Source organism: Zea mays, chromosome 9, assembly GCF_902167145.1.
Source record: "Zea mays cultivar B73 chromosome 9, Zm-B73-REFERENCE-NAM-5.0, whole genome shotgun sequence".
NCBI lineage: Eukaryota > Viridiplantae > Streptophyta > Magnoliopsida > Poales > Poaceae > Zea > Zea mays.
Genome location: NC_050104.1, coordinates 152,422,738 through 152,450,566, shown reverse-complemented (window position 1 = coordinate 152,450,566; position 27,829 = coordinate 152,422,738). Strand labels below are relative to the sequence as shown.

The 27,829-nt window shown below is 45.0% G+C and overlaps 2 protein-coding genes and 1 pseudogene across 2 annotated transcripts; all 3 read left to right on the top strand.

The window, feature by feature from the left end:
• The first annotated feature begins 96 nt into the window (after positions 1-96).
• Positions 97-2,068, top strand: LOC103648882 (cyclin-B1-1-like; annotated as a pseudogene).
• A 7,229-nt stretch (positions 2,069-9,297) lies between these two features.
• LOC100283770 (glucan endo-1,3-beta-glucosidase 3) lies at positions 9,298-12,991 on the top strand. Its single transcript, NM_001156669.2, has 3 exons — positions 9,298-9,585; positions 11,273-12,529; positions 12,630-12,991. Exons 1-3 carry the CDS (start codon positions 9,519-9,521, stop codon positions 12,809-12,811), a joined length of 1,506 nt encoding a protein of 501 aa, NP_001150141.2. The 5' UTR covers positions 9,298-9,518; the 3' UTR covers positions 12,812-12,991.
• A 165-nt stretch (positions 12,992-13,156) lies between these two features.
• On the top strand, positions 13,157-13,887 carry LOC100279076 (uncharacterized). The gene has a single exon (NM_001152127.2). It carries the CDS (start codon positions 13,319-13,321, stop codon positions 13,781-13,783), a length of 465 nt encoding a protein of 154 aa, NP_001145599.2. The 5' UTR covers positions 13,157-13,318; the 3' UTR covers positions 13,784-13,887.
• The last annotated feature ends 13,942 nt before the right edge of the window (positions 13,888-27,829 follow it).

Below are 27,829 nucleotides of genomic sequence, written 5' to 3'. Positions count from 1 at the left end.
CTATTTTTAAAGTTTCTCTAAACTCATTCATGTGTGTTTTTAGGTGAATGATTTCATTCTTATATCAGTGCATACAGTAGGGAGCAGATTCTTTCGATGGAGAAGAGAATTCTGAATAGGCTGGAGTGGGACTTAACTGTTCCTATAGTATACATGTTCTTTGTTCATTTTCTGAAGGTAGCAACCTTGGGCAACAAAGTTGAGAAAGAGGTAAATAAATTTCTTCTTTTATGGTTGTCGTAAACCAATCATAATTCATCAGGCTTTTGCGAGCTTACATTTTCTCTGGTCTTGTGGAATGAAGATGGAGGACATGGCCTTCTTCTTTGCTGAATTGGCGCTGATGCAATACGGATACGGCTTGGTGACACGTCTGCCTTCTCTGGTTGCTGCTTCTGCTGTCTACGCGGTCAGGCTCACTGTCAAGAGAGCTCCCTCTGGACCGACGCCCTCAAGCACCACACTGTTGTGTACCAGGTGCTCGGAGGAGCGACCCGCGAAGGGCAGCGGCAGCTGGTCTTCACCTGTTGGTTCAGTGCCGGCTGGAGGGCAGCCAAGAGCAGGTTAGTATAGCACTATAGCCTACCGTGTAGTTTAATGACACATATTTCTATCTGCCGCTTGAAACATTTTCATCAATTTGATTGCTCTATTCAGTTATCCTTGTCTTCGCACTGTCAGTATTTTGTTTGATAGTTCATCATTTGAATCTGATTTCATAACTACGAAGTGCATGTGTAGTTCATAGTTACAGACATGCACTAGGCCAAGAATGCTAGCTAGCCAGACATTAGCGGGCAATGGTGGAGCATTAACTGTTGGTCCAAATGAACAGATGGTTAAAATTAAGTGGCTTAAGTGACTGATATACAAATCCAATGGTCAAAATTTTAGAACTCAACGATAAACTGATAACTCTAAAATAGCAAAAATGTGCAAACACAATAAGTTTACAATAATGGAGTTTGGTCATCAGATATTGGGTGGACATTTATAAATAAGCCAGCGACAGTTAACGCGAGATAATCAAATGAAGTGTATATATCTAGCTGTAACTAATTTGCATAATTCTATTATGTATTTTAAAAGCTCCCTTTCTTTTCTATTTTGCTTTTACTTTATTTCTTCACTCCTTCCAATAATAGGATGCTAGCTCTTTGATACTTTGTTGGTTACTATAGGAATACTACATGCATTACATATATTGGCGATGTCACTTGATAATTGCATATTGCTACCTACACTTGTAACTGAGCCTAATTTATTTATTCGCCATGAAAGCTAGCATCGGTGGGATCAAAATGAATTGATGAACACATCGCTGCCTAGAGTTTAACTATTAGGATTGCAAAAAACGTAAAATTAAACTAGATCGACCAAATTCTCATTAGCCCTGTAGTTTAACTATTTGAGGAGTCAAGTTGGTTCTCTAGAGAAACCTTCAGTGTCAGTGCTGTTCAGATCCCCATGCATCTAGCCAGCTTAAGATACCAGAAAAAAATACTTATACCTAACATTGATATATTAAACATGAACACATCTGTCGTGCTTAGATAGAGTACACACACCAACGGTGCATAGTTATCTTTTGGAACTGTGCCCTTTTTCTCATGTTGGGCTTCTCGAGTCTATTATTCAGACAATGGATCCACTACAATTGAAATTGCTCTGAAGATTGCATTTCGTAAATTTTCTCTTGATCATGGAATTATGGCCAGTAGTGAAAATAGTACAAGAAATGAAAGAAACATTAAGTTGAAGGTATGTTATGGCCATACTAAACATCCTTTGTCTTCGTTGCTTAATCATTGACTGAACTACTAAACAATTCATAGTCAGAGAATGTTTTATGTTTATTCTTCACCACCATCAACCTTGGTTGATCACCATAGCCCTGTGTTTATCTCATTTATTATATTTCATATGTAATTTAGTATTTACAGGGGATAAATTAATATAAATATTGTGTAATTAACTGTAAATGCTCATTTTGTGCATCCTAATATATTCTTAATGATTCCTTTCTAGGTACTTGTTCTAAATGGTTCCTATCATGGTGATACTCTGGGTGCTATGGAAGCTCAAGCTCCATCGTCTTATACATCTTTTTCTTCAGTAGCCATGGTAATGAATTTGAATACTGTAGTTACTATAATCAATTTTTTTTGACTTCTCTACTCTTTTAGTCATCTTTTCTATTACTTCATTGTGTTGATTGTGTTGGTGTTTATACTCTTCTTCAGTGGTTCTCTGTGCCAACTGCGGTCTTTTTTGTACCAGCCTTCTCTTTGGTAGCCTAATAGGATTTTCTTTCTACTTTTTGTGGAGAATTTAGTAAGACTTGGCTGCACTCCTTTTTACAACCACCTATCTTAGTCTGGGTTATCATATCAGTAAGTAAAGTTGAGATCAATATCATGAGGTTTCTTTTATAGATATTCAGGTTAGGTACTTTTTAGATCCTCCAAGCTCCAACTGTGTATATTAAAGGTGACGTCTACAATATTTGTTTGTCCCTATTCCCGAAGAAGAAGCCTATGTCGTCGCACCACGCCCCAATCTTCGCTCCGGCCATGGCCCTCACCATGCCTGCACACGACCCCGAAGACGAGAGGTACATATTATTTATAAGACTTTATCTAATTAAATGGTGTAGTTGTGTGGTTGAAATGCCCAGCAATCTTTTTAGAGATAATTTTATTGATTTGTCTGCGTTCATCAAAATCATACTGTCTGACTATTTTACCATTTCGTCTTGTGCTAATTGGCATTGGTATCTTAAGACATTGCTTTGTTATTGACTTTCTATCAACATGTCATTTTCTCCTCACAGCTAAGATTCAAGCCACAGATGAATCCAGCAAGCAAGTATGGAGTGCACTTAGAATCAAGAACATCAACAATTCCCAACCTTTAAGGTTACAACCAATTGTCTCTATAAAATTCTAGAGGCACCATAATGTTGATTAACAACACAACACATGGTCATACATATGTAATTATTGCACTATTTTTTCCCGTTGCAACGCACGGGTATTTACCTAGTCATTTTTTAAAAACCGTTTGGCAAGTAAACTGATTCTTGACTGCTAAGGGCCTGTTTGGAAATGCAGTTTTAAAATACTGTAGTTTTGAGATACCATAGTTTACAATTGTACATGACATAAATACTACGGTATTGTTTTACCATAGTAAAACTGCAGTATTGCTCAAAACTGAGATCTGTTTGGTTATATTGGAAAAAACAAAGTATATGTAGAGAGAAGAGAAGAAAACTGAGGTCTTAAGTGGAGTTTCGAAAACTCCAAAAATACTACAGTTTTGGGTAAACCATGGTATTTAAAACTGAGTTTTGACTGTACAAACCAAACACCTTTTGAGCTTCAATACTATAGTATCATCAAATACCATAGTATTGTTTCAAAACTGCAAAAATACTACAATTCCAAACAGGGCCTAAGAGTTGATGGTCTATGTCGATTATTTGTTTTACCCTTTACAGCTCAACTTTGTTACAAATCAATAACAAGAATGCATATAAAAAACAAAATTACAAAAAAATAACATATAATATTCCTATTATAGGAGTGCATAAAATGGTCTCAAATGTCCAATCCATAAATTGCATAAAACTAGCACGACATAATATCGAACCACCTTTTCTAATCACCTCAACTCCCAAAATGTCTTTGCTACATCATCGTGGAACCTATTCATGTTCCTACTACTTGACCCTGTGGTGGATGTGTCTCATGCATTCTGAAGGACATGTCGCCTATAACATGCTGTAATAGTAGGAATATAGTCTGGGCCTCGATCACAACTTTGAAAATCCACACCCACTGCTATTCTCCCAATGAAATTGTGAAGACACATTTTAGCAGCAATAATCATTTTTTGTTCATAGGATATGTTGTCATCTTAAGAAGAATTCTCCATTTCATCTTCCATAGACCAGTTGTGCGTTCAACAACGTTATGCAGACTTGATTGTAAATGATTGAAGAGCTCTTGTTCACCATTAGGTGGAGGACCATTTCTCCATTTTTTAACATGATATTGTTGGCCTTTGTACGACGCCAAGTACCCATCCATATTTGGATATACAACATCATCAATATAGTACTTTGTTGTAACATACAATTATACCTGAGTTAGAACCTTGAAAACATGTGAATAAAAATATAACATTTTTTGCATTTGTTTACCTAGAGGGGGGTGTGTAAATATATCTTGATCACTTTCAAGTGCATGGTACAACACAGTAGTATCATAAATGGAGCCAGGTTGTCCAATATATGCATATATGAGGCGCATATTGTCGGTGTGGGAGATAGATATCCTCTGGGTCCTCATAGCGTGGATATGTTCAATGAGTTACCTGGCAGGCTTCCAATAAGTCGTACAACATGCATACTAATGGGCCACGTCTAGGCATAACAAGATTTCTCCAAAAAAGGATGACGCTCAGAGATGGAGGCGATCCCGAAGAATGTGGCGCAAGGCAGTTATTTGTGTGCATCCATCGTAGAGAGGATCGATGTTAATCCGAGAACATAATATGCATGCAACCGAATGTGATATACGTGGAGGATAACTCAGGAGGGTGCGACCGGACTCCATAAGAGTCGACGCGCGATAGAAGCGGAAGTACATAGACTTAGATGTGATTGGATAAGCTTTTCAAATCTGTAAAGGGATATCTCCCCAGACAGCTATGTAATAAAACCTTTAGTAGAACAAGATACATAGAACCTTTAGTAGAACCATTCTTAGAGACTTATGATTCTTCCCTCTCTTGCTATGTTGTAACCCCTACTACGAGCAACAAGGTGTCGGTAGCGTGAGCAACCGAAGGTTGGAAGTAGGGACGTTATGCCCGAACTAGTATAAATCTTGCACCCATTGACCACACCATCTAGATCTAGAACGTGCATACATAAGTTTACTCGTTGGCGCTAGTTCAAAACACCTACACATTTCAATCCATGTTTCGAGAATAAAAACATCTAGTTCACTCCTAATATCACATAACCTTTTTCATATAGGGCTTGCTGAAGATATTAGCTAAGTGTTTGTGGAATCTTACATGATCAATTATGTCATTTCCCTTTTGTAAGTGATCTCTCAAAAAGTGATACCAGATGTCTACGTGCTTAGTGCGGTCGTGATCAATATGATTATCCACCACATGGATTTTACTCTCATCATCACATAGGAGGGGAACTTTGCTCATATTGTAGCCAAAGTCCTTAAGGGTTTGTCTCATCTAGAGTAACTGTAACTACGCACAACAATAACCTACAACAATATACTCAAGCTCAACGGTGGATAGGGCAACAAAGTTTGGTTTCTTTTGAGCCCAAGACAACAAGGACCTTCCTATAAACTAGAAAGTCCAAGATGTACTCTTCCTATCAACCTTAGATCCGACATAATCATCACTGGAATGTCCAATGAAATCAAAGTTTGAACCCTTGAGATACCAATACCCCAAATTAGGAGTATGAACTAAATATCTCAAGATTCTCTCAATGACCCTGAAGTGATATTCCTTAGGGTCGCTTGGAATGTTGCACACATGCAAACTAAAAGCATTGTGTCCGGTCTAGATGCACATAACTAAAGAACTGAAGCTATCATAGACTGGTATACCTTTTTATCTATAAATATACCTAATGTGTTAAGGTCGAGATGTCCATTGATTCCCACGGGTGTCTTGATGGGTTTAGCATCCTTCATTGTAAACTTCTTCAGAATGTCCTGAGTGTACTTTGTTTGATTGATGAAAGTGCCATTCTTGAGCTGCTTGATTTGGAATCCTAACAAAAACTTTGATTCCCCCATCATAGACATCACAAACTTCCGTATCATCGTACTACTAAACTTTTCACAAGATGATTTGTTAGTAGACCTAAATGTAATACCATCAACGTATAGTTGGCATACAAATAAATCATTGTCAATAGTTTTAGTAAAGATAATAGGATCAGGCTTTTCGACTTTGAATGAATTTGTTATAAGGAAGTCTCTCAAGCATTCATACCAAGCTATCGACGCTTGCTTAAGCCCATAGATCACCTTTTTGAGCTTATACACATGAGAGGTTTATTTATCATCTTCAAAGCCAGGAGGTTGCTTAATAAATACTTCTTGCTTGATTGGTCCGTTGACGAATGCACTTTTCACGTTCATTTGAGACAACTTGAAAACATGGTAAGTAAAATAGACCAATAATATGCGAATTGACTCAAGCCTAGCTAAAGGTGCTAAGGTTTCATCAAAATCCAAACCTTATTAACTATAATAAAACATTTACTCCAAAAAACTCCAAAATATGAAACATTAGACTTTTTACTGGTAAGGAGTTCATATGATGTTTTCTTGAGGATTCAGTTGAGATATAACTGGTGGATGTTGTAGCAAGCCGTCTTGATCGCTTCACCCAAAATTGATCTAAAGTTTTGTACTCTTTAAGCATGGCCCAAAACTAAGCGTGTCTTCCAAGTGGGTGATCAAGTGTACCTTAAACTTGAACCTTATGTTCAAGCTTTAGTCACCACACGTTCTAATCAGAACCTGGCTTTAAAGTTCTTTGGTCCATACATAGTGATTCAATGTGTAGGATATGTTGCCTACAAGTTGCAAATGCCCGAATCATCCAATATTCACCTGTTTTTTCATGTATCACAATTAAAGTTGGTTATCGATAGACATCATGTTTTGGTGCTAATATACCTATGGATATCAATAATTTACTGTTTCTATTTGGACGCTTCACAAGCGAATGATTGGATGAGGTGGTTATGTGGTAGCTCATGTGAAGGTCATATGGTCGGGTATGGATCTTACACTGGCGACTTGGGAGGATGCAATGATTTGAAGTCCAAGTTTTCATATGCGCCAGCTTGGGGACAAGCGACGTTTGAAGGAGGGGAAATGTTCGAGCGAAGGGTTGAATGGTATTAAAGAAGGCTCTACTGATCTGCAGAAGAAGCAAGGGAAGAATGAGCGCACCGGATGTGCCTGTGGTTGAAATATTCGAATTGACGAGTCAGAATGGGCCATGTAAGGGATGATTTAGTGGATAGAGATCCCGAGGGGATCTTTGAGGAGGATTTTTTCCTCCCCATAGATCCCTCGGGATCCATATCCATCAAATCAACCCTAAGGGTGTTGAGTGCCGCGTCCAAAGAACAATATAAAAGGACCGCGAGTTGTAACTATAGATGGACAAATGAGCCGATCCGGCCCGACCTGGCATGACTCGTGTTGGGCACAACCCGTTTTAGGCACGGCTAGCGAATAGGGTCGTGCCGAACGGGCCCACGTGTCGCGGTAGCGACCCAGGCACGACCCATCGGCCTGCTAGTCATGTCGGGTTGGTCCGGTAGCACGCTGGCCCATCTGAGTATATTGTATAATTCAGCAAAAAAATTGTAGTTAACGGGGCTTGAACACACAATCACGTATGAGAGACTTAAGCACACCCACCTAGCTACCGCGGTTGTAGTTTTATTGTGTTATATGTTGAATTTTTATACTTAATATATGTAAACTATTAATTTTAAAATAAAAATGCAACTGTGTCGTGCTCGTGCCGACGCTACGGATCAAGATGGTGACCGAGGCCACGACACTATAGCCGTGCCGTGTCAGGCACGACACTATGCTAGCCAGGCCGGGTTATGCCCGAGTCGTGCTTTTTCGTGTCGTGACTGGGCTGGTCTATCCTGTTAGTGCCAATTGACTATCTATAGTTGTAACGTGAAAAAACTTTTGGAGAATGACGGAAGCATCATCCATGTCAGCTGACTTCGTCCCCAAAATATCCTTCATTGTTACGTTCTTCTAATAAATTCATTTCCAACTACCCATCCGTCGCTAAGGCTATCTCTAGTAGGGCATGCCTATGAGCGTCCAAAACACTGTTTTTGCGCTGTTATCGAGTGAAGTTTAAAATAGTAACTAATATAATTGATGGGATAGGGACTAGGGAGCCTGCTAAAGACAGTATAAGGCTACCTACATTAAATCATGTAAAATTGGAGAATTGTACTGCAGACTGAAGTTTAAATATGAGATAAGATAAATAATAGTATAAGTCCATCTCCGGCAGATTATTTATATCACTCTCTATCTTACTCTATATTTTAAACTTTAGTCGAAAACAGTGTAATATATAGCACAAAACAATACTATAATGTATGTTTGTTTATACGGCCTCCCGGGGATAGCACAAGGGAACTGAGTCTAACACGCGTGTGAGTACGTACAAATGAGCTCAAATTGAAGCTTTCAGCAATCAGCATGGACTGCACGCATCCCATCGACCGAAATCCCAACGAGCAGGTAGATAGATGAAAAGCGCTGCCGGAGGGCAGCTGTTCCTACGTACGACCTGCATGTCGTTTGGGACGCCCGGCAAGACGACCGTTGGGACGGTATCCAGGCCACGAGCCCACGTTCACCCAACCAGCCCAGTGCCAGCCCGTGTCGAAAAAACCGAAAAAAGCGAGGCGACCGGCGCTGCCTCGCTTGTTGCTGGTAAACCACGTCCACAGACGGGCTGGCGCTCGCAAAATTTGACCGTTGCTGGGCCACGTCAGACGCCGTCCGGTACTCCGGTCCTATTCCTCCTTGCAAAGCGTGCTGCCCCTCCTGCGGCGGTGTCCCCACTCCCCATGCCGTCATGCGCCTAGCGCTCTGCTGTAGTTGACGTGTGGGCACCGGCCGTTGGCCCCACGCTTCGGTGGACGCGCGGTAGCTTTTCTTGTTTTTTTTATTTCTCGTTCTACTCACCCCACGCACGCTGCGACCCAACGCTAGGAAAGACCGCGCACCGAGTGTCTGACAGGTGGGGTTTAGTCTTTTTAGCGATCTGTATCTCAACTGTACTGATACAGTACACATGTACTGATGTACGTATGGGTCGGGACGGAATAGGTGCGCAAGAGCAAAGCCAGCGCCACCGCCTCGTGGCCTCATGCGGGCCCGAGATCGTGTTTAAGCCGTTGGATGCCTGATATGCGCAGCGTGATCCGTGCTGCCTGCCACCGGCTAAGCGCGGTGCTTCCGAAGAGGGAGCCTTTCACTGACATGTGGGGAAAATAAAAATTGGGCCCACCTGCCAGTGGCGAGTATGAGGCCGGAGGACGGAGGTCACTGCCGGTTTCGCCCCCGCCGCCCCCGCCTTGCTTTTGTACAAAACACCCTCCTTTTCTGTATTCTCGTATTTATAACCCCAAGTTGCCTTCACACCTGTGTCTCTGCCTCCACTCCTCTCCCTTCCCTTCGCGTCTCTTCTTCCCCCTTCCACTTCTTGGCCGAGCCCCTCTTGGTCTCGGCATCCTGCTCGATCGAAGAATGCTGGATCAGGCATATTGGAGGTTGCAGTAAAGGCGGTAGGTGCTTTTCTTCTTCCCCGTTGGTGGCTAGAGGGACTGGCCGGGGAGAACTACAACATATTGGAGGCTGCAAGTTCTCGGGAGGAGCCGGGCTTCTCTTGCGGCGGCAAACATGAGGAAGCTCTTCTTCGTCTACTTCGTCCTCCTGCTGGCCGCTGCAGTAGTTCACGGTGAAGATGGTAAGATTGCTCGTGCTCTTTGTTTTGATCCGCTTTTGAACCTCTTGATGCATGCATCGATCTCCTGTATATTATATTCTTATTCACTGCCTCGGTTCTCTGCTCAGATTGTAGCCTGCATGCTTGTGTCTCATTGCAATCTTGGAGTTATAATACAATGAATTCCTAATCTAATGCTGAAAAGGAGTTTGCTCAGATACTAGAACAGCCTAAGTTTTACCATCACGGATAACTTTTGGGGCTTGGATTCGACTGGACCTACTGCTCCCATGCTCTGCCTGTCCACTCCCCTCTCCCTCCCCCCCTGAGATGCCTTCCTTCTCCGTGTTTGTTTCCCCGTGCTCCATTTTTTTTCCGTCGCTCCCATCACGTGCTCCAGTTTATGCGCGTTGGTAGGAACATCCACTGTCATTATGATATTAATCAGATTGTCCCTGGAATAAGATTTACCAGTACTTGCAGCCAAGGGGAAAGGAATGCTGTATACATAAACACTTGCCCACTCGGTATATATCAACGGCCAAACTTAGCAACACCCCTCTGATGAAGATGCAAGTGCAGTACACAGCTCTCGTATTTAACCCAGCTTTCCGTTGGAAAAGTTTGCAACAGCGTAGAGCATGAACCTCTGATCCCTTTCTGGGCCCTACCTGTCTGTCCTGCCAGCCAGAGATTGTGCAAAGCTCGTCGTCGGTGATTCAGGCCGTGCTCCTCCTAGTGAGAGTAATCACTGGCAGTCGCTCCTTTGCTCCGCCGGCCCTGGAGCGTGGCTGGATTTGGTGTTCATCATGAGGTGGGCTCGGTTTTAATGACTGCTCCTAGTATGTAATTAGCGTCATGGATCCCCTGATGATTGCCCTGCGGCCGGCCCGGAGTTCCGCTGCTAGCAGTGCACTGCCGTGGGACTGCTGGGTTGAACAGAGTCGTTACCAGGACCACCTGGCAGTGTCTTGTTCTGGGTTCTGGCTGTGCTCGCTTGGCCGTGCAAGTGCGCTGGTGCAAGCAGTAGCAAGATGCACTGTGGCCACTGGCCACTACACGATGTCCAGGATTTTCTGTGGATGGCCTGGACAGCAGCATGGGCGCTCCTGTTCCCAACGTCTTTCTCCGTACACCAAGCTGGCTGGCCCGCGTTGTGCTTTACAGCTATCTCGGCGTCCTCTGATCCTCTCCCATATCTCGATTTCCCTTTTGTTTGTTTTGTTCGCTAGGAAAACACATGATATCATGCATTTCGACCTTTCTTGTTTTCTACTGTCTCGTGTACGGACATTTATTTTATTTTATATTTTGTTCCACACAGCTATGCTCGAAAGAATGCGTTCTTTATCTGGATTCCTGCCTTGCATTAATCGAATCACATCAAAAAATAAAAAACCCAACTTGACACGTTAAAAGTGCAACTATATATATTAGTACAAGCGTGCAATCAAGACACGATCATGAAGGTAAGATGATATTTTTTAAAAAATATTCGTCGAAGATGGAAGGTTTGTTTTGAAACAGAATATTTTTTTTAAAAAAAACATCTGACCTCCGTATTTGTGTCTTTGGTTGCACAAGCTCGATTTGTTACAAGTTTTGGCGTTTCTGCAATAGCATAACTGTGATCGCTTTCGTCAACAAAGATTTTCTTACACTTTGGTTTCTCTGCTTTTTTTTTTGTTGTCGCTGTCATCGCGTGCAGGTGCGTACATTGGCGTGAACATTGGCACGGCCATGTCGTCGGTCCCGGCGCCGACGCAGATCACCACGCTGCTCCGCTCGCAGAACATCCGCCACGTCCGCCTCTACGACGCCGACCCCGCCATGCTAGCGGCGCTCTCCAACACCGGCATCCGCGTCATCGTGTCCGTGCCTAACGAGCAGCTGCTGGCCATCGGCAACTCCAACGCGACGGCGGCCAACTGGGTGGCGCGCAACGTGGCCGCGCACTTCCCCGCCGTCAACATCACGGCCATCGCCGTGGGCTCCGAGGTGCTCTCCGCGCAGCCCAACGCGGCGCCGCTGCTCATGCCCGCCATGCGCTACCTCCAGAACGCGCTGGTGGCCGCGGCGCTGGACCGGTACATCAAGATCTCGACGCCGCACTCGTCGTCCATCATCCTCGACTCCTTCCCGCCGTCGCAGGCCTTCTTCAACAGGTCGCTGGACAGCGTGCTGGTGCCGATGCTCAAGTTCCTGCAGTCCACGGGGTCGCCGCTCATGCTCAACGTGTACCCTTACTACGACTACATGCGCTCCAACGGCGTCATCCCGCTGGACTACGCGCTGTTCCGGCCGCTGCCGGCCAACAAGGAGGCCGTGGACGCCAACACCCTGCTGCACTACACCAACGTGTTCGACGCGGTGGTGGACGCCGCCTACTTCGCCATGGCGTACCTCAATGTCACCAACGTGCCGGTGATGGTGACGGAGACCGGGTGGCCGCACAAGGGCGACCCTTCCTCGGAGCCCGACGCCACCTCCGACAACGCCGACACGTACAACAGCAACCTCATCCGGCACGTGATGAACAGCACCGGCACGCCGAAGCACCCCAGGGTGGCCGTGCCGACCTACATCTACGAGCTGTACGACGAGGACACCCGGCCCGGCTCCACGTCGGAGAAGTACTGGGGCCTGTTCGACATGAACGGCGTCCCGGCCTACACCCTGCACCTGACGGGCTCCGGCGTCCTGCTGGCCAACGACACGACGAACCAGACCTACTGCGTGGCGCGGGAGGGCGCGGACCCCAAGATGTTGCAGGCGGCGCTGGACTGGGCGTGCGGCCCCGGGAAGGTGGACTGCTCCGTGCTGATGCAGGGCCAGCCGTGCTACGACCCGGACACCGTGGAGGCGCACGCCACGTACGCCTTCAACGCCTACTACCACGGCATGGGAATGGGCTCCGGGACGTGCTACTTCAGCGGCGTCGCGGTCGTCACGACGACCGACCCGAGTAAGAAAGAAGATCACCATGCATTATGCCTCTGCTGCTGCTGGCATGGTTTGACTCATTCGTTGTGTTGCGTTTGCGTGTCTGGTGCTTCTTTCTTCAGGCCACGGATCTTGTGTTTATGGTGGGAAGAACGGGACGTCGTTGATGAACGGCACCTCGCTGGCGCCGTCGTCGAACTCCACGGAGGGAGGCTCCGGCGCGCACCGGGAGTTCGGCGACGTCTCGTCACTCGTCCGCATCGTCTCCGCAGCGCTGCTCTTCAGCGCCCTCCTCCTGTTGTAGTTACTACTAGAGCTACTAGGCACCCTGGAATCAATGCAGTCTTTGCAGAGTTAGGCATTCGTCGTGAAGGAGGGATGATTCTTTTTGCTGTGGAACGGAGGCGGATGTGCTTCTGTTCTGATGCTCTTGTCATCTGCTGGGTTTCTCTATTGGCATCGAACGGAAATTGGTTTGCTTCCCCGCAATTGCTCCGGTTGATCGTGATGACTGAGCAAAGAGGATGCTTAGGGTTTCAGGTAGAGATTGTTACAACACACAACGCTAGGGTCGGAAAATACTGGCCATTGTTCACCACCGACTTGTGTCGAAACCAGTGTGTTGCAGCAAAGGTTAATCAGCATCGAAGTTCAGAACTAACAAAGCACAACACCAGCTACCCCGGGCGGGAGTAATCAGGTGTATCGTGTTCATCCTTTTTAGAGACGAAGCAGCTACGGTCCATTGGCATCCAAAGACGGCAACGGCCCTGCACGCCTCTGTCAACGTGCGGCGGCGTGCCTCAGCTAGATGGGATGGGCCGACCACAATCATTTTTTGGCCCACGCGGCCGGAATGGGTGTAGCTGTAATTTGCCCTTTTCAGCCGTGCGAGCGCCCTGTATATAACAGGGCAAAGGCCAAAGGGCATCGGTCTGGTTTTTCCTCCGCGTCGCCGCCTTCATCACCCTGCAACGATCTCCTTGCAACGACCACAACCATTTTTTTTGTTGCTTTGTTTTTCGAGTCGCTATGCTCACGTAGGGTGAAATCTTGTTCTCGTTTCTTCGATTGGTTTACTTCAAGACGTTCTCTGCTCGGGCACTCTTCGAGTTTTGAAAGTTCTGAAGCCCTGGTCGCAGCTGTGCGCATCCTGGCTTTGGTTACCGAAGAGATGCGAGATCATACACCTGGACCTCTGGACATGCGTCTTCTTTCTATAGCTCCTCGCGTTTTCTCTCGTGGGTCCAACAATTCCCTTCCCTTACACTTGTGAATAACGAGATTTGTTGTTGGTTGTTTGCATCTATTTTTGTTGTTGTTTTTCTCTAAATGATTTTGTTTGGATTAATCAGTTATATCTTGAATCCGTGACGACGATTCGATGGCTCGATGATGATTATTCTTGCTTTAACCACACCGAACCAAAGGCAAGAGGAATGGTGCTTTCTTCCTACCCTCTGCGTTGTGCTCTCTTCTCTTGGCGTTTCCTCGTGAAATCTTGCTCTCTTGTTGAAGAATACAGCTCCTGCTTTTCTTCCGCGGGTGCGGGAGGGAGAGATAGAAGGATACGGTAAGATTTGGTAGCGTGGCTACAGGGAAAGCGGAAGGCCTCTTCCGATGTTCCTGTTGAATAATTAGACAAATTCCAAATTAAATTCCGAATATAAATCATGACCAAATCAGAAGAACTGAAATAAAAGCCAAATCAGATGATGCGTACTGATTAGACTTACTGATTGTTGGCGCGCGCCAGGATCAGCTGGGTCGACGATGTCAGAAGATCACGAGCAGTCGCGTGAAGACGCTTCCCAAAAACCTTATTCGCCCTCTCCCGGTGCAGGATCTAGAAGACGAAGGGTTCCGGAGACCTGCTCTCCTGATCGCAGATGCACCTCTGCGGTCGGGACGAAGGGAACTAAAAGGCGGCTCAGCTATGAAGAGAGGCGAAAGCGAACTGGAATCTGGGGATGATTTGGAGGCTGGCTGCCGGGCTCCTTTTATAGGGTCGAGTCCGCGACCCCCCGTGCTTATCCGCCCACGAAAATCTCGCAATCAGTTGAGATTTTGTAGCGATCGGTTAGGATAAGCGTAACAGCCAAGAAACCAAAAAATCAAACGGCAAAAGGTAGCCGCGCCCCCCGCAAGGCGAGGGGCCGGATTTCGGCGGACCATTCACGCGCATGTCGTGCGCCCGCGCCCTTCGCCCTGCCCCGGCCCGGCCAGGCCAGGCCAGGCCAGGCCAGGCCAGGCCACGCGAGGCGAGCGAGCGCGCGCGTGTGGCTCTCCACACTCTCTCCTCTCATCCATGACTTGGTGAGTGAGTGTGGCTTCCATATTTAAGCTAGCTCTACTCCACAAGAGCTAGCAATATGGTGCTATTGGTTCCACCTATCCCTTTGCCATCCACTTATATGGGCTTTTGAGATTTTCCTAAAATTATTAGAAATTCTTAATTGGGCCAAGCCCATAAATCCTAACAATCCCCCACCAGATCTCAAATGCCCATCTGCAGTTTTCGCCACTGTTCACTACCGTTTAATATACTAGTTTTTCAGCAGAGACTGTTAAGTTGAACTTCCGCCTAGAACTCCAAGTTACACCAACCCACAACTTGGACAATGGACTATGCCTTGAATTGCAAGTTTTGCGTGAATGGGTTTCACTTGAAGTCATGACCAGTACTTGGCTACCAGTAGTCCCCTTCTCGGGTGGAGCATATACGTCGTACTCCAAGGTCTCTTCATGAGTTTACTAGAGATCACCCAAATCTCATAGACTGCGACGTTAGACAGTCTAACTCATATAGGTGTGTTCTTTCAAAGAATGTTCTGCAGGACAACATCTTCGCTAATACAAGCCAACAGAACACATTAAGGCACAAAGCCAACCTGCCTTACAGCATTTGAGAGTATTGCATCTTTACTTAGAGAGGGTCAAAAGTTACTCTCCTCAGTTCACCAATGGCTTGTTCTTCCCAGGACCTAATTCACGGGATCTCCGATCACATAGACTGGGTTTCCACCATGGCAACTTTATTCGGGTCTCATACCCATCTCTCTCGATGCGATTTCTATCACATTACGTGGTAGTCCCTTGGTAAAAGGATCTGCCAGATTTTTATCTGTTGAAATATAAGTCACACTTATAACTCCGGAGTTTCTCAACTTTCTGACAGACTTCAATCGTCTTTTGACATGTCTTGATGACTTTCCATTATCCTTAGAACTCGTCACTTTAGCAATCACTGTCTGATTGTCACAGTTCATAAGGATAGCTGGTATTGGTTTCTCAACCACCGGCAAGTCCATCAAGAGTTCACGCAACCATTCTGCCTCAACGGTTGCTGTGTCAAGTGCAGCTAGCTCGGCTTCCATGGTTGACCTCGTCAAAATGGTCTGCTTGCATGACCTCCATGATACCGCACCTCCACCAATAGTAAAGACATAACCACTGGTGGCATAAAGCTCGTCTGCATCAGATATCCAGTTCGAATCACTATATCCTTCAAGTACTGCATGCTGACCAGAATAGTGAATTCCATAACTCATTGTACCTTGCAGGTAGCGCATAACCCGCTCAAGTGCATGCCAATGATCAGTCCCGGGGTTTGACATGAACCTACTCAATTTGCTCACAGCAAACGAGATATCGGGCCTTGTTGCACCAGCAAGATACATGAGTGAACCGACAATCTAAGAGTATCTCAATTGGTCTAAACCAATTCTCTTGTTCTTTCGCAGTGTCACACTGGGATCATAAGGTGTTGGAGAAGGTTTGCACTCAGAGAAGCCAAATCGCTTCAAAACCTTTTCAACATAGTGAGATTGCGAGAGAGTAATCCCACCATCTGCCTTAATCAGCTTGATGTTTAGAATCACATCAGCTTCTCCCAGATCTTTCATATCAAAACTCTTTGATAGAAAAGACTTGACTTCATTGATCACATCAATGTTTGTGCCAAATATCAATATATCATCAACATATAAGCACAATATAACTCCTTCGCCCCCACCACAGCGATAATATACACACCTGTCTGCCTCATTAATGGCAAAGCCTGCAGACGTTAGAGTAGTGTCAAACTTCTCATGCCACTGCTTTGGTGCTTGCTTCAGACCATACAAAGATTTCAATAACTTGCACACCTTGCTTTCTTGACCCTTTACTACAAATCCATCAGGCTGTTCCATATAGATTTCCTCGTCCAGCTCTCCATTAAGAAAAGCTGTCTTTACATCCATCTGATGAACAAGGAGACCATACGAGGCAGCCAAAGAAAGTAGTACTCGAATAGTGGTCATTCTAGCAACAGGTGAGTAAGTATCAAAGAAGTCTTCTCCTTCTTTCTGAGTATAGCCTTTAGCCACAAGCCTAGCCTTGTACTTTTCAATTGTACCATCAGGCTTGAGTTTCTTTTTAAACACCCACTTACAACCCACGGGTTTGCATCCATAGGGTCGATCAGTGACTTCCCACGTACCATTTGAAAGAATAGAGTCCATCTCATTATGAACTGCTTCTTTCCAATCATCTGCATCTGGAGATGCAAATGCTTCTGCAATGGTAGTAGGAGTATCGTCCACAAGGTACACAATGAAATCATTACCAAAGAATTTTTCAACCCTTTGTCTCTTGCTCCTTTTAGGAGCATCATTGTCATCCTCCTCTAGGACAATTTCATGTGGCTGTTCAAAACTCTCAATAGGTGTATTATGTTCAGGAATTATCTCAGAAGAGTATCTAGAATTGCTATGAATGTCTTTCATTGGAAATATATGCTCAAAGAAAGTAGCATCACGTGATTCCATAATAGTATCAACATACACATCAGGAACTTCAGATTTAACTACTAAAAATCTATATGCTATGCTACACGAAGCATATCCAAGAAAGACACAATCCACTGTCCTTGGACCAAGCTTGCGCTTTTTATTAATTGGTACATTGACTTTCGCCATGCACCCCCAAGTGCGCAAGTATGAAAGTGATGATTTTCTCCCAACCCACTTCTCATAAGGGGTTTTCTCTTCTTTGCCCATAGGAATTCTATTCAGAACATGACATGAAGTCAGGACTGCCTCCCCCCACCATGCCTTAGATAAACCACAAGTGTCTAACATGGCATTCACCAGGTCAGTCAACGTACGGTTTTTCCTTTCAGCAATCCCGTTTGACTCGGGTGAATAGGGAGGAGTCCTCTCATGAATAATGCCATGTTCTGCACAGAAATCATCAAAGACTTTGGGAAAGAACTCGCCACCACGATCTGATCTAAGACGTTTGATCTTTCTCTCTAGTTGGTTTTCAACCTCAGCCTTATAGATTTTAAAGTAGTCTAAAGCCTCATCTTTAGTTTTTAGCAAGTATACATAGCAAAATCTAGACGCATCATCAATCAATGTCATGAAGTATCTCTTACCACCTTTTGTCAACACACCATTCATCTCACAAAGATCAGAATGTATGAGTTCTAGTGGTGCCAGGTGTCTCTCCTCAGCAGCCTTATGAGGCTTTCGAGGTTGCTTCGACTGCACACAACTATGGCACTTAGAACCTTTGACTATGGTGATATTCGGAATTAAACTCATGGTTGCAAGCCGAGACATAGAGCCAAAATTAATATGACACAAACGAGAATGCCAAATACTCGCAAGATCATCAACATTTGCACAAATATGGTTCACAGACTTATTATTGAAATCTAACAAAGAAAAGCGGAACAAGCCTCCGCAATCATAGCCTTTACCAATAAATTGTCCAGACTTGGACACAACTAACTTATTGGACTCTAAAACTACCTTGAACCCATCTCTACATAGAAGGGTTCCGCTAACGAGATTCTTGTGTATAGAAGGGACATGATGCACGTTCTTCAGCTGCACGATCTTTCCCGAAGTAAACTTCAGATCCACCGTGCCAGTGCCATGAACAGAAGCATGTGACCCATTCCCCATTAGCACGGAAGAATCCCGGGCGCCCTGATAAGAAGAGAACAAGTTGATGTCAGAACACACATGAACATTAGCACCAGTATCAAGCCACCAGCTAGGTGATTGAAATACTGAGAAGATGAAAGGTAAATTACCATACCCTTTGTCTTCCTCATTGCTAGCGACCACTGTGTTGACATTGCCCTTTTTGCCACGGCGATCCGCTCGATCGGGACAATCCTTGGCAAAATGACCCGCCTCGCCACATGCGAAACATGTCAATTCAGCCTTGTTCTTCTTCTTCTTGAAGTTGGTAGTTTTGTTGGGCTTGTTAGATTTTGGCTTTCCTTTGCCCTTGTTGTGGTTCTTCTGAACCATGTTGGCGCTGGAGTGGCCCTCGCCTCCTTTAGATCCCGTGTCCTTAGCCCGAGCTTTCTCCTCAACATCCAGAGACGCTATCAGATTTTCAACTGATATCTCCTGTCTCTTATGTTTCAGAGCTGTGGCGAAGTTCCTCCATGTAGAAGGCAACTTTGCAATAATGCATCCGGCCACAAATCGGTCAGGAAGGACTATCTTAAGGTGGTCGAGCTCCTTGGCTATACACTGTATTTCATGAGCTTGGTCTACAATAGAGCGATTATCAACCATCTTATAATCATGAAAGCTCTCCATGATATACAGGTCACTGCCAGCATCTGATGCACCATACTTAGTAGTAAGTGCATCCCACAACTCTTTCCCGTCTGTGTACTGCATATTCGCATCAACCAGACGGTCAACAAGGGCGCTAAGAACGGCTCCCGTGAACATAGTATTGGCATGGTCGTACTCTTTCTCCTGTTCAGGAGTCAGTGGACCCTCAGGTCTGCCTTTACTAACATGGAAGACATTCATAGCAGTAAGCCAGAGCGTGGCCTTGACTTGCCATCTCTTAAAGTGCATACCATTAAACTTTTCTGGCTTCAGCGCGTCGGCAAAAGCAGCCATAGAAAAACTAGGAAATTGTCTACAATAAGGTTTTTGGATTGTTGAATAATTAGACAAATTCCAAATTAAATTCCGAATATAAATCATGACCAAATCAGAAGAACTGAAATAAAAGCCAAATCAGATGATGCGTACTGATTAGACTTACTGATTGTTGGCGCGCGCCAGGATCAGCTGGGTCGACGATGTCAGAAGATCACGAGCAGTCGCGTGAAGACGCTTCCCAAAAACCTTATTCGCCCTCTCCCGGTGCAGGATCTAGAAGACGAAGGGTTCCGGAGACCTGCTCTCCTGATCGCAGATGCACCTCTGCGGTCGGGACGAAGGGAACTAAAAGGCGGCTCAGCTATGAAGAGAGGCGAAAGCGAACTGGGATCTGGGGATGATTTGGAGGCTGGCTGCCGGGCTCCTTTTATAGGGTCGAGTCCGCGACCCCCCGTGCTTATCCGCCCACGAAAATCTCGCAATCAGTTGAGATTTTGTAGCGATCGGTTAGGATAAGCGTAACAGCCAAGAAACCAAAAAATCAAACGGCAAAAGGTAGCCGCGCCCCCGCAAGGCGAGGGGCCGGATTTCGGCGGACCATTCACGCGCATGTCGTGCGCCCGCGCCCTTCGCCCTGCCCCGGCCCGGCCAGGCCAGGCGAGGCGAGCGAGCGCGCGCGTGTGGCTCTCCACACTCTCTCCTCTCATCCATGACTTGGTGAGTGAGTGTGGCTTCCATATTTAAGCTAGCTCTACTCCACAAGAGCTAGCAATATGGTGCTATTGGTTCCACCTATCCCTTTGCCATCCACTTATATGGGCTTTTGAGATTTTCCTAAAATTATTAGAAATTCTTAATTGGGCCAAGCCCATAAATCCTAACAATCCCCCACCAGATCTCAAATGCCCATCTGCAGTTTTCGCCACTGTTCACTACCGTTTAATATACTAGTTTTTCAGCAGAGACTGTTAAGTTGAACTTCCGCCTAGAACTCCAAGTTACACCAACCCACAACTTGGACAATGGACTATGCCTTGAATTGCAAGTTTTGCGTGAATGGGTTTCACTTGAAGTCATGACCAGTACTTGGCTACCAGTAGTCCCCTTCTCGGGTGGAGCATATACGTCGTACTCCAAGGTCTCTTCATGAGTTTACTAGAGATCACCCAAATCTCATAGACTGCGACGTTAGACAGTCTAACTCATATAGGTGTGTTCTTTCAAAGAATGTTCTGCAGGACAACATCTTCGCTAATACAAGCCAACAGAACACATTAAGGCACAAAGCCAACCTGCCTTACAGCATTTGAGAGTATTGCATCTTTACTTAGAGAGGGTCAAAAGTTACTCTCCTCAGTTCACCAATGGCTTGTTCTTCCCAGGACCTAATTCACGGGATCTCCGATCACATAGACTGGGTTTCCACCATGGCAACTTTATTCGGGTCTCATACCCATCTCTCTCGATGCGATTTCTATCACATTACGTGGTAGTCCCTTGGTAAAAGGATCTGCCAGATTTTTATCTGTTGAAATATAAGTCACACTTATAACTCCGGAGTTTCTCAACTTTCTGACAGACTTCAATCGTCTTTTGACATGTCTTGATGACTTTCCATTATCCTTAGAACTCGTCACTTTAGCAATCACTGTCTGATTGTCACAGTTCATAAGGATAGCTGGTATTGGTTTCTCAACCACCGGCAAGTCCATCAAGAGTTCACGCAACCATTCTGCCTCAACGGTTGCTGTGTCAAGTGCAGCTAGCTCGGCTTCCATGGTTGACCTCGTCAAAATGGTCTGCTTGCATGACCTCCATGATACCGCACCTCCACCAATAGTAAAGACATAACCACTGGTGGCATAAAGCTCGTCTGCATCAGATATCCAGTTCGAATCACTATATCCTTCAAGTACTGCATGCTGACCAGAATAGTGAATTCCATAACTCATTGTACCTTGCAGGTAGCGCATAACCCGCTCAAGTGCATGCCAATGATCAGTCCCGGGGTTTGACATGAACCTACTCAATTTGCTCACAGCAAACGAGATATCGGGCCTTGTTGCACCAGCAAGATACATGAGTGAACCGACAATCTAAGAGTATCTCAATTGGTCTAAACCAATTCTCTTGTTCTTTCGCAGTGTCACACTGGGATCATAAGGTGTTGGAGAAGGTTTGCACTCAGAGAAGCCAAATCGCTTCAAAACCTTTTCAACATAGTGAGATTGCGAGAGAGTAATCCCACCATCTGCCTTAATCAGCTTGATGTTTAGAATCACATCAGCTTCTCCCAGATCTTTCATATCAAAACTCTTTGATAGAAAAGACTTGACTTCATTGATCACATCAATGTTTGTGCCAAATATCAATATATCATCAACATATAAGCACAATATAACTCCTTCGCCCCCACCACAGCGATAATATACACACCTGTCTGCCTCATTAATGGCAAAGCCTGCAGACGTTAGAGTAGTGTCAAACTTCTCATGCCACTGCTTTGGTGCTTGCTTCAGACCATACAAAGATTTCAATAACTTGCACACCTTGCTTTCTTGACCCTTTACTACAAATCCATCAGGCTGTTCCATATAGATTTCCTCGTCCAGCTCTCCATTAAGAAAAGCTGTCTTTACATCCATCTGATGAACAAGGAGACCATACGAGGCAGCCAAAGAAAGTAGTACTCGAATAGTGGTCATTCTAGCAACAGGTGAGTAAGTATCAAAGAAGTCTTCTCCTTCTTTCTGAGTATAGCCTTTAGCCACAAGCCTAGCCTTGTACTTTTCAATTGTACCATCAGGCTTGAGTTTCTTTTTAAACACCCACTTACAACCCACGGGTTTGCATCCATAGGGTCGATCAGTGACTTCCCACGTACCATTTGAAAGAATAGAGTCCATCTCATTATGAACTGCTTCTTTCCAATCATCTGCATCTGGAGATGCAAATGCTTCTGCAATGGTAGTAGGAGTATCGTCCACAAGGTACACAATGAAATCATTACCAAAGAATTTTTCAACCCTTTGTCTCTTGCTCCTTTTAGGAGCATCATTGTCATCCTCCTCTAGGACAATTTCATGTGGCTGTTCAAAACTCTCAATAGGTGTATTATGTTCAGGAATTATCTCAGAAGAGTATCTAGAATTGCTATGAATGTCTTTCATTGGAAATATATGCTCAAAGAAAGTAGCATCACGTGATTCCATAATAGTATCAACATACACATCAGGAACTTCAGATTTAACTACTAAAAATCTATATGCTATGCTACACGAAGCATATCCAAGAAAGACACAATCCACTGTCCTTGGACCAAGCTTGCGCTTTTTATTAATTGGTACATTGACTTTCGCCATGCACCCCCAAGTGCGCAAGTATGAAAGTGATGATTTTCTCCCAACCCACTTCTCATAAGGGGTTTTCTCTTCTTTGCCCATAGGAATTCTATTCAGAACATGACATGAAGTCAGGACTGCCTCCCCCCACCATGCCTTAGATAAACCACAAGTGTCTAACATGGCATTCACCAGGTCAGTCAACGTACGGTTTTTCCTTTCAGCAATCCCGTTTGACTCGGGTGAATAGGGAGGAGTCCTCTCATGAATAATGCCATGTTCTGCACAGAAATCATCAAAGACTTTGGGAAAGAACTCGCCACCACGATCTGATCTAAGACGTTTGATCTTTCTCTCTAGTTGGTTTTCAACCTCAGCCTTATAGATTTTAAAGTAGTCTAAAGCCTCATCTTTAGTTTTTAGCAAGTATACATAGCAAAATCTAGACGCATCATCAATCAATGTCATGAAGTATCTCTTACCACCTTTTGTCAACACACCATTCATCTCACAAAGATCAGAATGTATGAGTTCTAGTGGTGCCAGGTGTCTCTCCTCAGCAGCCTTATGAGGCTTTCGAGGTTGCTTCGACTGCACACAACTATGGCACTTAGAACCTTTGACTATGGTGATATTCGGAATTAAACTCATGGTTGCAAGCCGAGACATAGAGCCAAAATTAATATGACACAAACGAGAATGCCAAATACTCGCAAGATCATCAACATTTGCACAAATATGGTTCACAGACTTATTATTGAAATCTAACAAAGAAAAGCGGAACAAGCCTCCGCAATCATAGCCTTTACCAATAAATTGTCCAGACTTGGACACAACTAACTTATTGGACTCTAAAACTACCTTGAACCCATCTCTACATAGAAGGGTTCCGCTAACGAGATTCTTGTGTATAGAAGGGACATGATGCACGTTCTTCAGCTGCACGATCTTTCCCGAAGTAAACTTCAGATCCACCGTGCCAGTGCCATGAACAGAAGCATGTGACCCATTCCCCATTAGCACGGAAGAATCCCGGGCGCCCTGATAAGAAGAGAACAAGTTGATGTCAGAACACACATGAACATTAGCACCAGTATCAAGCCACCAGCTAGGTGATTGAAATACTGAGAAGATGAAAGGTAAATTACCATACCCTTTGTCTTCCTCATTGCTAGCGACCACTGTGTTGACATTGCCCTTTTTGCCACGGCGATCCGCTCGATCGGGACAATCCTTGGCAAAATGACCCGCCTCGCCACATGCGAAACATGTCAATTCAGCCTTGTTCTTCTTCTTCTTGAAGTTGGTAGTTTTGTTGGGCTTGTTAGATTTTGGCTTTCCTTTGCCCTTGTTGTGGTTCTTCTGAACCATGTTGGCGCTGGAGTGGCCCTCGCCTCCTTTAGATCCCGTGTCCTTAGCCCGAGCTTTCTCCTCAACATCCAGAGACGCTATCAGATTTTCAACTGATATCTCCTGTCTCTTATGTTTCAGAGCTGTGGCGAAGTTCCTCCATGTAGAAGGCAACTTTGCAATAATGCATCCGGCCACAAATCGGTCAGGAAGGACTATCTTAAGGTGGTCGAGCTCCTTGGCTATACACTGTATTTCATGAGCTTGGTCTACAATAGAGCGATTATCAACCATCTTATAATCATGAAAGCTCTCCATGATATACAGGTCACTGCCAGCATCTGATGCACCATACTTAGTAGTAAGTGCATCCCACAACTCTTTCCCGTCTGTGTACTGCATATTCGCATCAACCAGACGGTCAACAAGGGCGCTAAGAACGGCTCCCGTGAACATAGTATTGGCATGGTCGTACTCTTTCTCCTGTTCAGGAGTCAGTGGACCCTCAGGTCTGCCTTTACTAACATGGAAGACATTCATAGCAGTAAGCCAGAGCGTGGCCTTGACTTGCCATCTCTTAAAGTGCATACCATTAAACTTTTCTGGCTTCAGCGCGTCGGCAAAAGCAGCCATAGAAAAACTAGGAAATTGTCTACAATAAGGTTTTTGGATTGTTGAATAATTAGACAAATTCCAAATTAAATTCCGAATATAAATCATGACCAAATCAGAAGAACTGAAATAAAAGCCAAATCAGATGATGCGTACTGATTAGACTTACTGATTGTTGGCGCGCGCCAGGATCAGCTGGGTCGACGATGTCAGAAGATCACGAGCAGTCGCGTGAAGACGCTTCCCAAAAACCTTATTCGCCCTCTCCCGGTGCAGGATCTAGAAGACGAAGGGTTCCGGAGACCTGCTCTCCTGATCGCAGATGCACCTCTGCGGTCGGGACGAAGGGAACTAAAAGGCGGCTCAGCTATGAAGAGAGGCGAAAGCGAACTGGGATCTGGGGATGATTTGGAGGCTGGCTGCCGGGCTCCTTTTATAGGGTCGAGTCCGCGACCCCCCGTGCTTATCCGCCCACGAAAATCTCGCAATCAGTTGAGATTTTGTAGCGATCGGTTAGGATAAGCGTAACAGCCAAGAAACCAAAAAATCAAACGGCAAAAGGTAGCCGCGCCCCCGCAAGGCGAGGGGCCGGATTTCGGCGGACCATTCACGCGCATGTCGTGCGCCCGCGCCCTTCGCCCTGCCCCGGCCCGGCCAGGCCAGGCGAGGCGAGCGAGCGCGCGCGTGTGGCTCTCCACACTCTCTCCTCTCATCCATGACTTGGTGAGTGAGTGTGGCTTCCATATTTAAGCTAGCTCTACTCCACAAGAGCTAGCAATATGGTGCTATTGGTTCCACCTATCCCTTTGCCATCCACTTATATGGGCTTTTGAGATTTTCCTAAAATTATTAGAAATTCTTAATTGGGCCAAGCCCATAAATCCTAACAATCCCCCACCAGATCTCAAATGCCCATCTGCAGTTTTCGCCACTGTTCACTACCGTTTAATATACTAGTTTTTCAGCAGAGACTGTTAAGTTGAACTTCCGCCTAGAACTCCAAGTTACACCAACCCACAACTTGGACAATGGACTATGCCTTGAATTGCAAGTTTTGCGTGAATGGGTTTCACTTGAAGTCATGACCAGTACTTGGCTACCAGTAGTCCCCTTCTCGGGTGGAGCATATACGTCGTACTCCAAGGTCTCTTCATGAGTTTACTAGAGATCACCCAAATCTCATAGACTGCGACGTTAGACAGTCTAACTCATATAGGTGTGTTCTTTCAAAGAATGTTCTGCAGGACAACATCTTCGCTAATACAAGCCAACAGAACACATTAAGGCACAAAGCCAACCTGCCTTACAGCATTTGAGAGTATTGCATCTTTACTTAGAGAGGGTCAAAAGTTACTCTCCTCAGTTCACCAATGGCTTGTTCTTCCCAGGACCTAATTCACGGGATCTCCGATCACATAGACTGGGTTTCCACCATGGCAACTTTATTCGGGTCTCATACCCATCTCTCTCGATGCGATTTCTATCACATTACGTGGTAGTCCCTTGGTAAAAGGATCTGCCAGATTTTTATCTGTTGAAATATAAGTCACACTTATAACTCCGGAGTTTCTCAACTTTCTGACAGACTTCAATCGTCTTTTGACATGTCTTGATGACTTTCCATTATCCTTAGAACTCGTCACTTTAGCAATCACTGTCTGATTGTCACAGTTCATAAGGATAGCTGGTATTGGTTTCTCAACCACCGGCAAGTCCATCAAGAGTTCACGCAACCATTCTGCCTCAACGGTTGCTGTGTCAAGTGCAGCTAGCTCGGCTTCCATGGTTGACCTCGTCAAAATGGTCTGCTTGCATGACCTCCATGATACCGCACCTCCACCAATAGTAAAGACATAACCACTGGTGGCATAAAGCTCGTCTGCATCAGATATCCAGTTCGAATCACTATATCCTTCAAGTACTGCATGCTGACCAGAATAGTGAATTCCATAACTCATTGTACCTTGCAGGTAGCGCATAACCCGCTCAAGTGCATGCCAATGATCAGTCCCGGGGTTTGACATGAACCTACTCAATTTGCTCACAGCAAACGAGATATCGGGCCTTGTTGCACCAGCAAGATACATGAGTGAACCGACAATCTAAGAGTATCTCAATTGGTCTAAACCAATTCTCTTGTTCTTTCGCAGTGTCACACTGGGATCATAAGGTGTTGGAGAAGGTTTGCACTCAGAGAAGCCAAATCGCTTCAAAACCTTTTCAACATAGTGAGATTGCGAGAGAGTAATCCCACCATCTGCCTTAATCAGCTTGATGTTTAGAATCACATCAGCTTCTCCCAGATCTTTCATATCAAAACTCTTTGATAGAAAAGACTTGACTTCATTGATCACATCAATGTTTGTGCCAAATATCAATATATCATCAACATATAAGCACAATATAACTCCTTCGCCCCCACCACAGCGATAATATACACACCTGTCTGCCTCATTAATGGCAAAGCCTGCAGACGTTAGAGTAGTGTCAAACTTCTCATGCCACTGCTTTGGTGCTTGCTTCAGACCATACAAAGATTTCAATAACTTGCACACCTTGCTTTCTTGACCCTTTACTACAAATCCATCAGGCTGTTCCATATAGATTTCCTCGTCCAGCTCTCCATTAAGAAAAGCTGTCTTTACATCCATCTGATGAACAAGGAGACCATACGAGGCAGCCAAAGAAAGTAGTACTCGAATAGTGGTCATTCTAGCAACAGGTGAGTAAGTATCAAAGAAGTCTTCTCCTTCTTTCTGAGTATAGCCTTTAGCCACAAGCCTAGCCTTGTACTTTTCAATTGTACCATCAGGCTTGAGTTTCTTTTTAAACACCCACTTACAACCCACGGGTTTGCATCCATAGGGTCGATCAGTGACTTCCCACGTACCATTTGAAAGAATAGAGTCCATCTCATTATGAACTGCTTCTTTCCAATCATCTGCATCTGGAGATGCAAATGCTTCTGCAATGGTAGTAGGAGTATCGTCCACAAGGTACACAATGAAATCATTACCAAAGAATTTTTCAACCCTTTGTCTCTTGCTCCTTTTAGGAGCATCATTGTCATCCTCCTCTAGGACAATTTCATGTGGCTGTTCAAAACTCTCA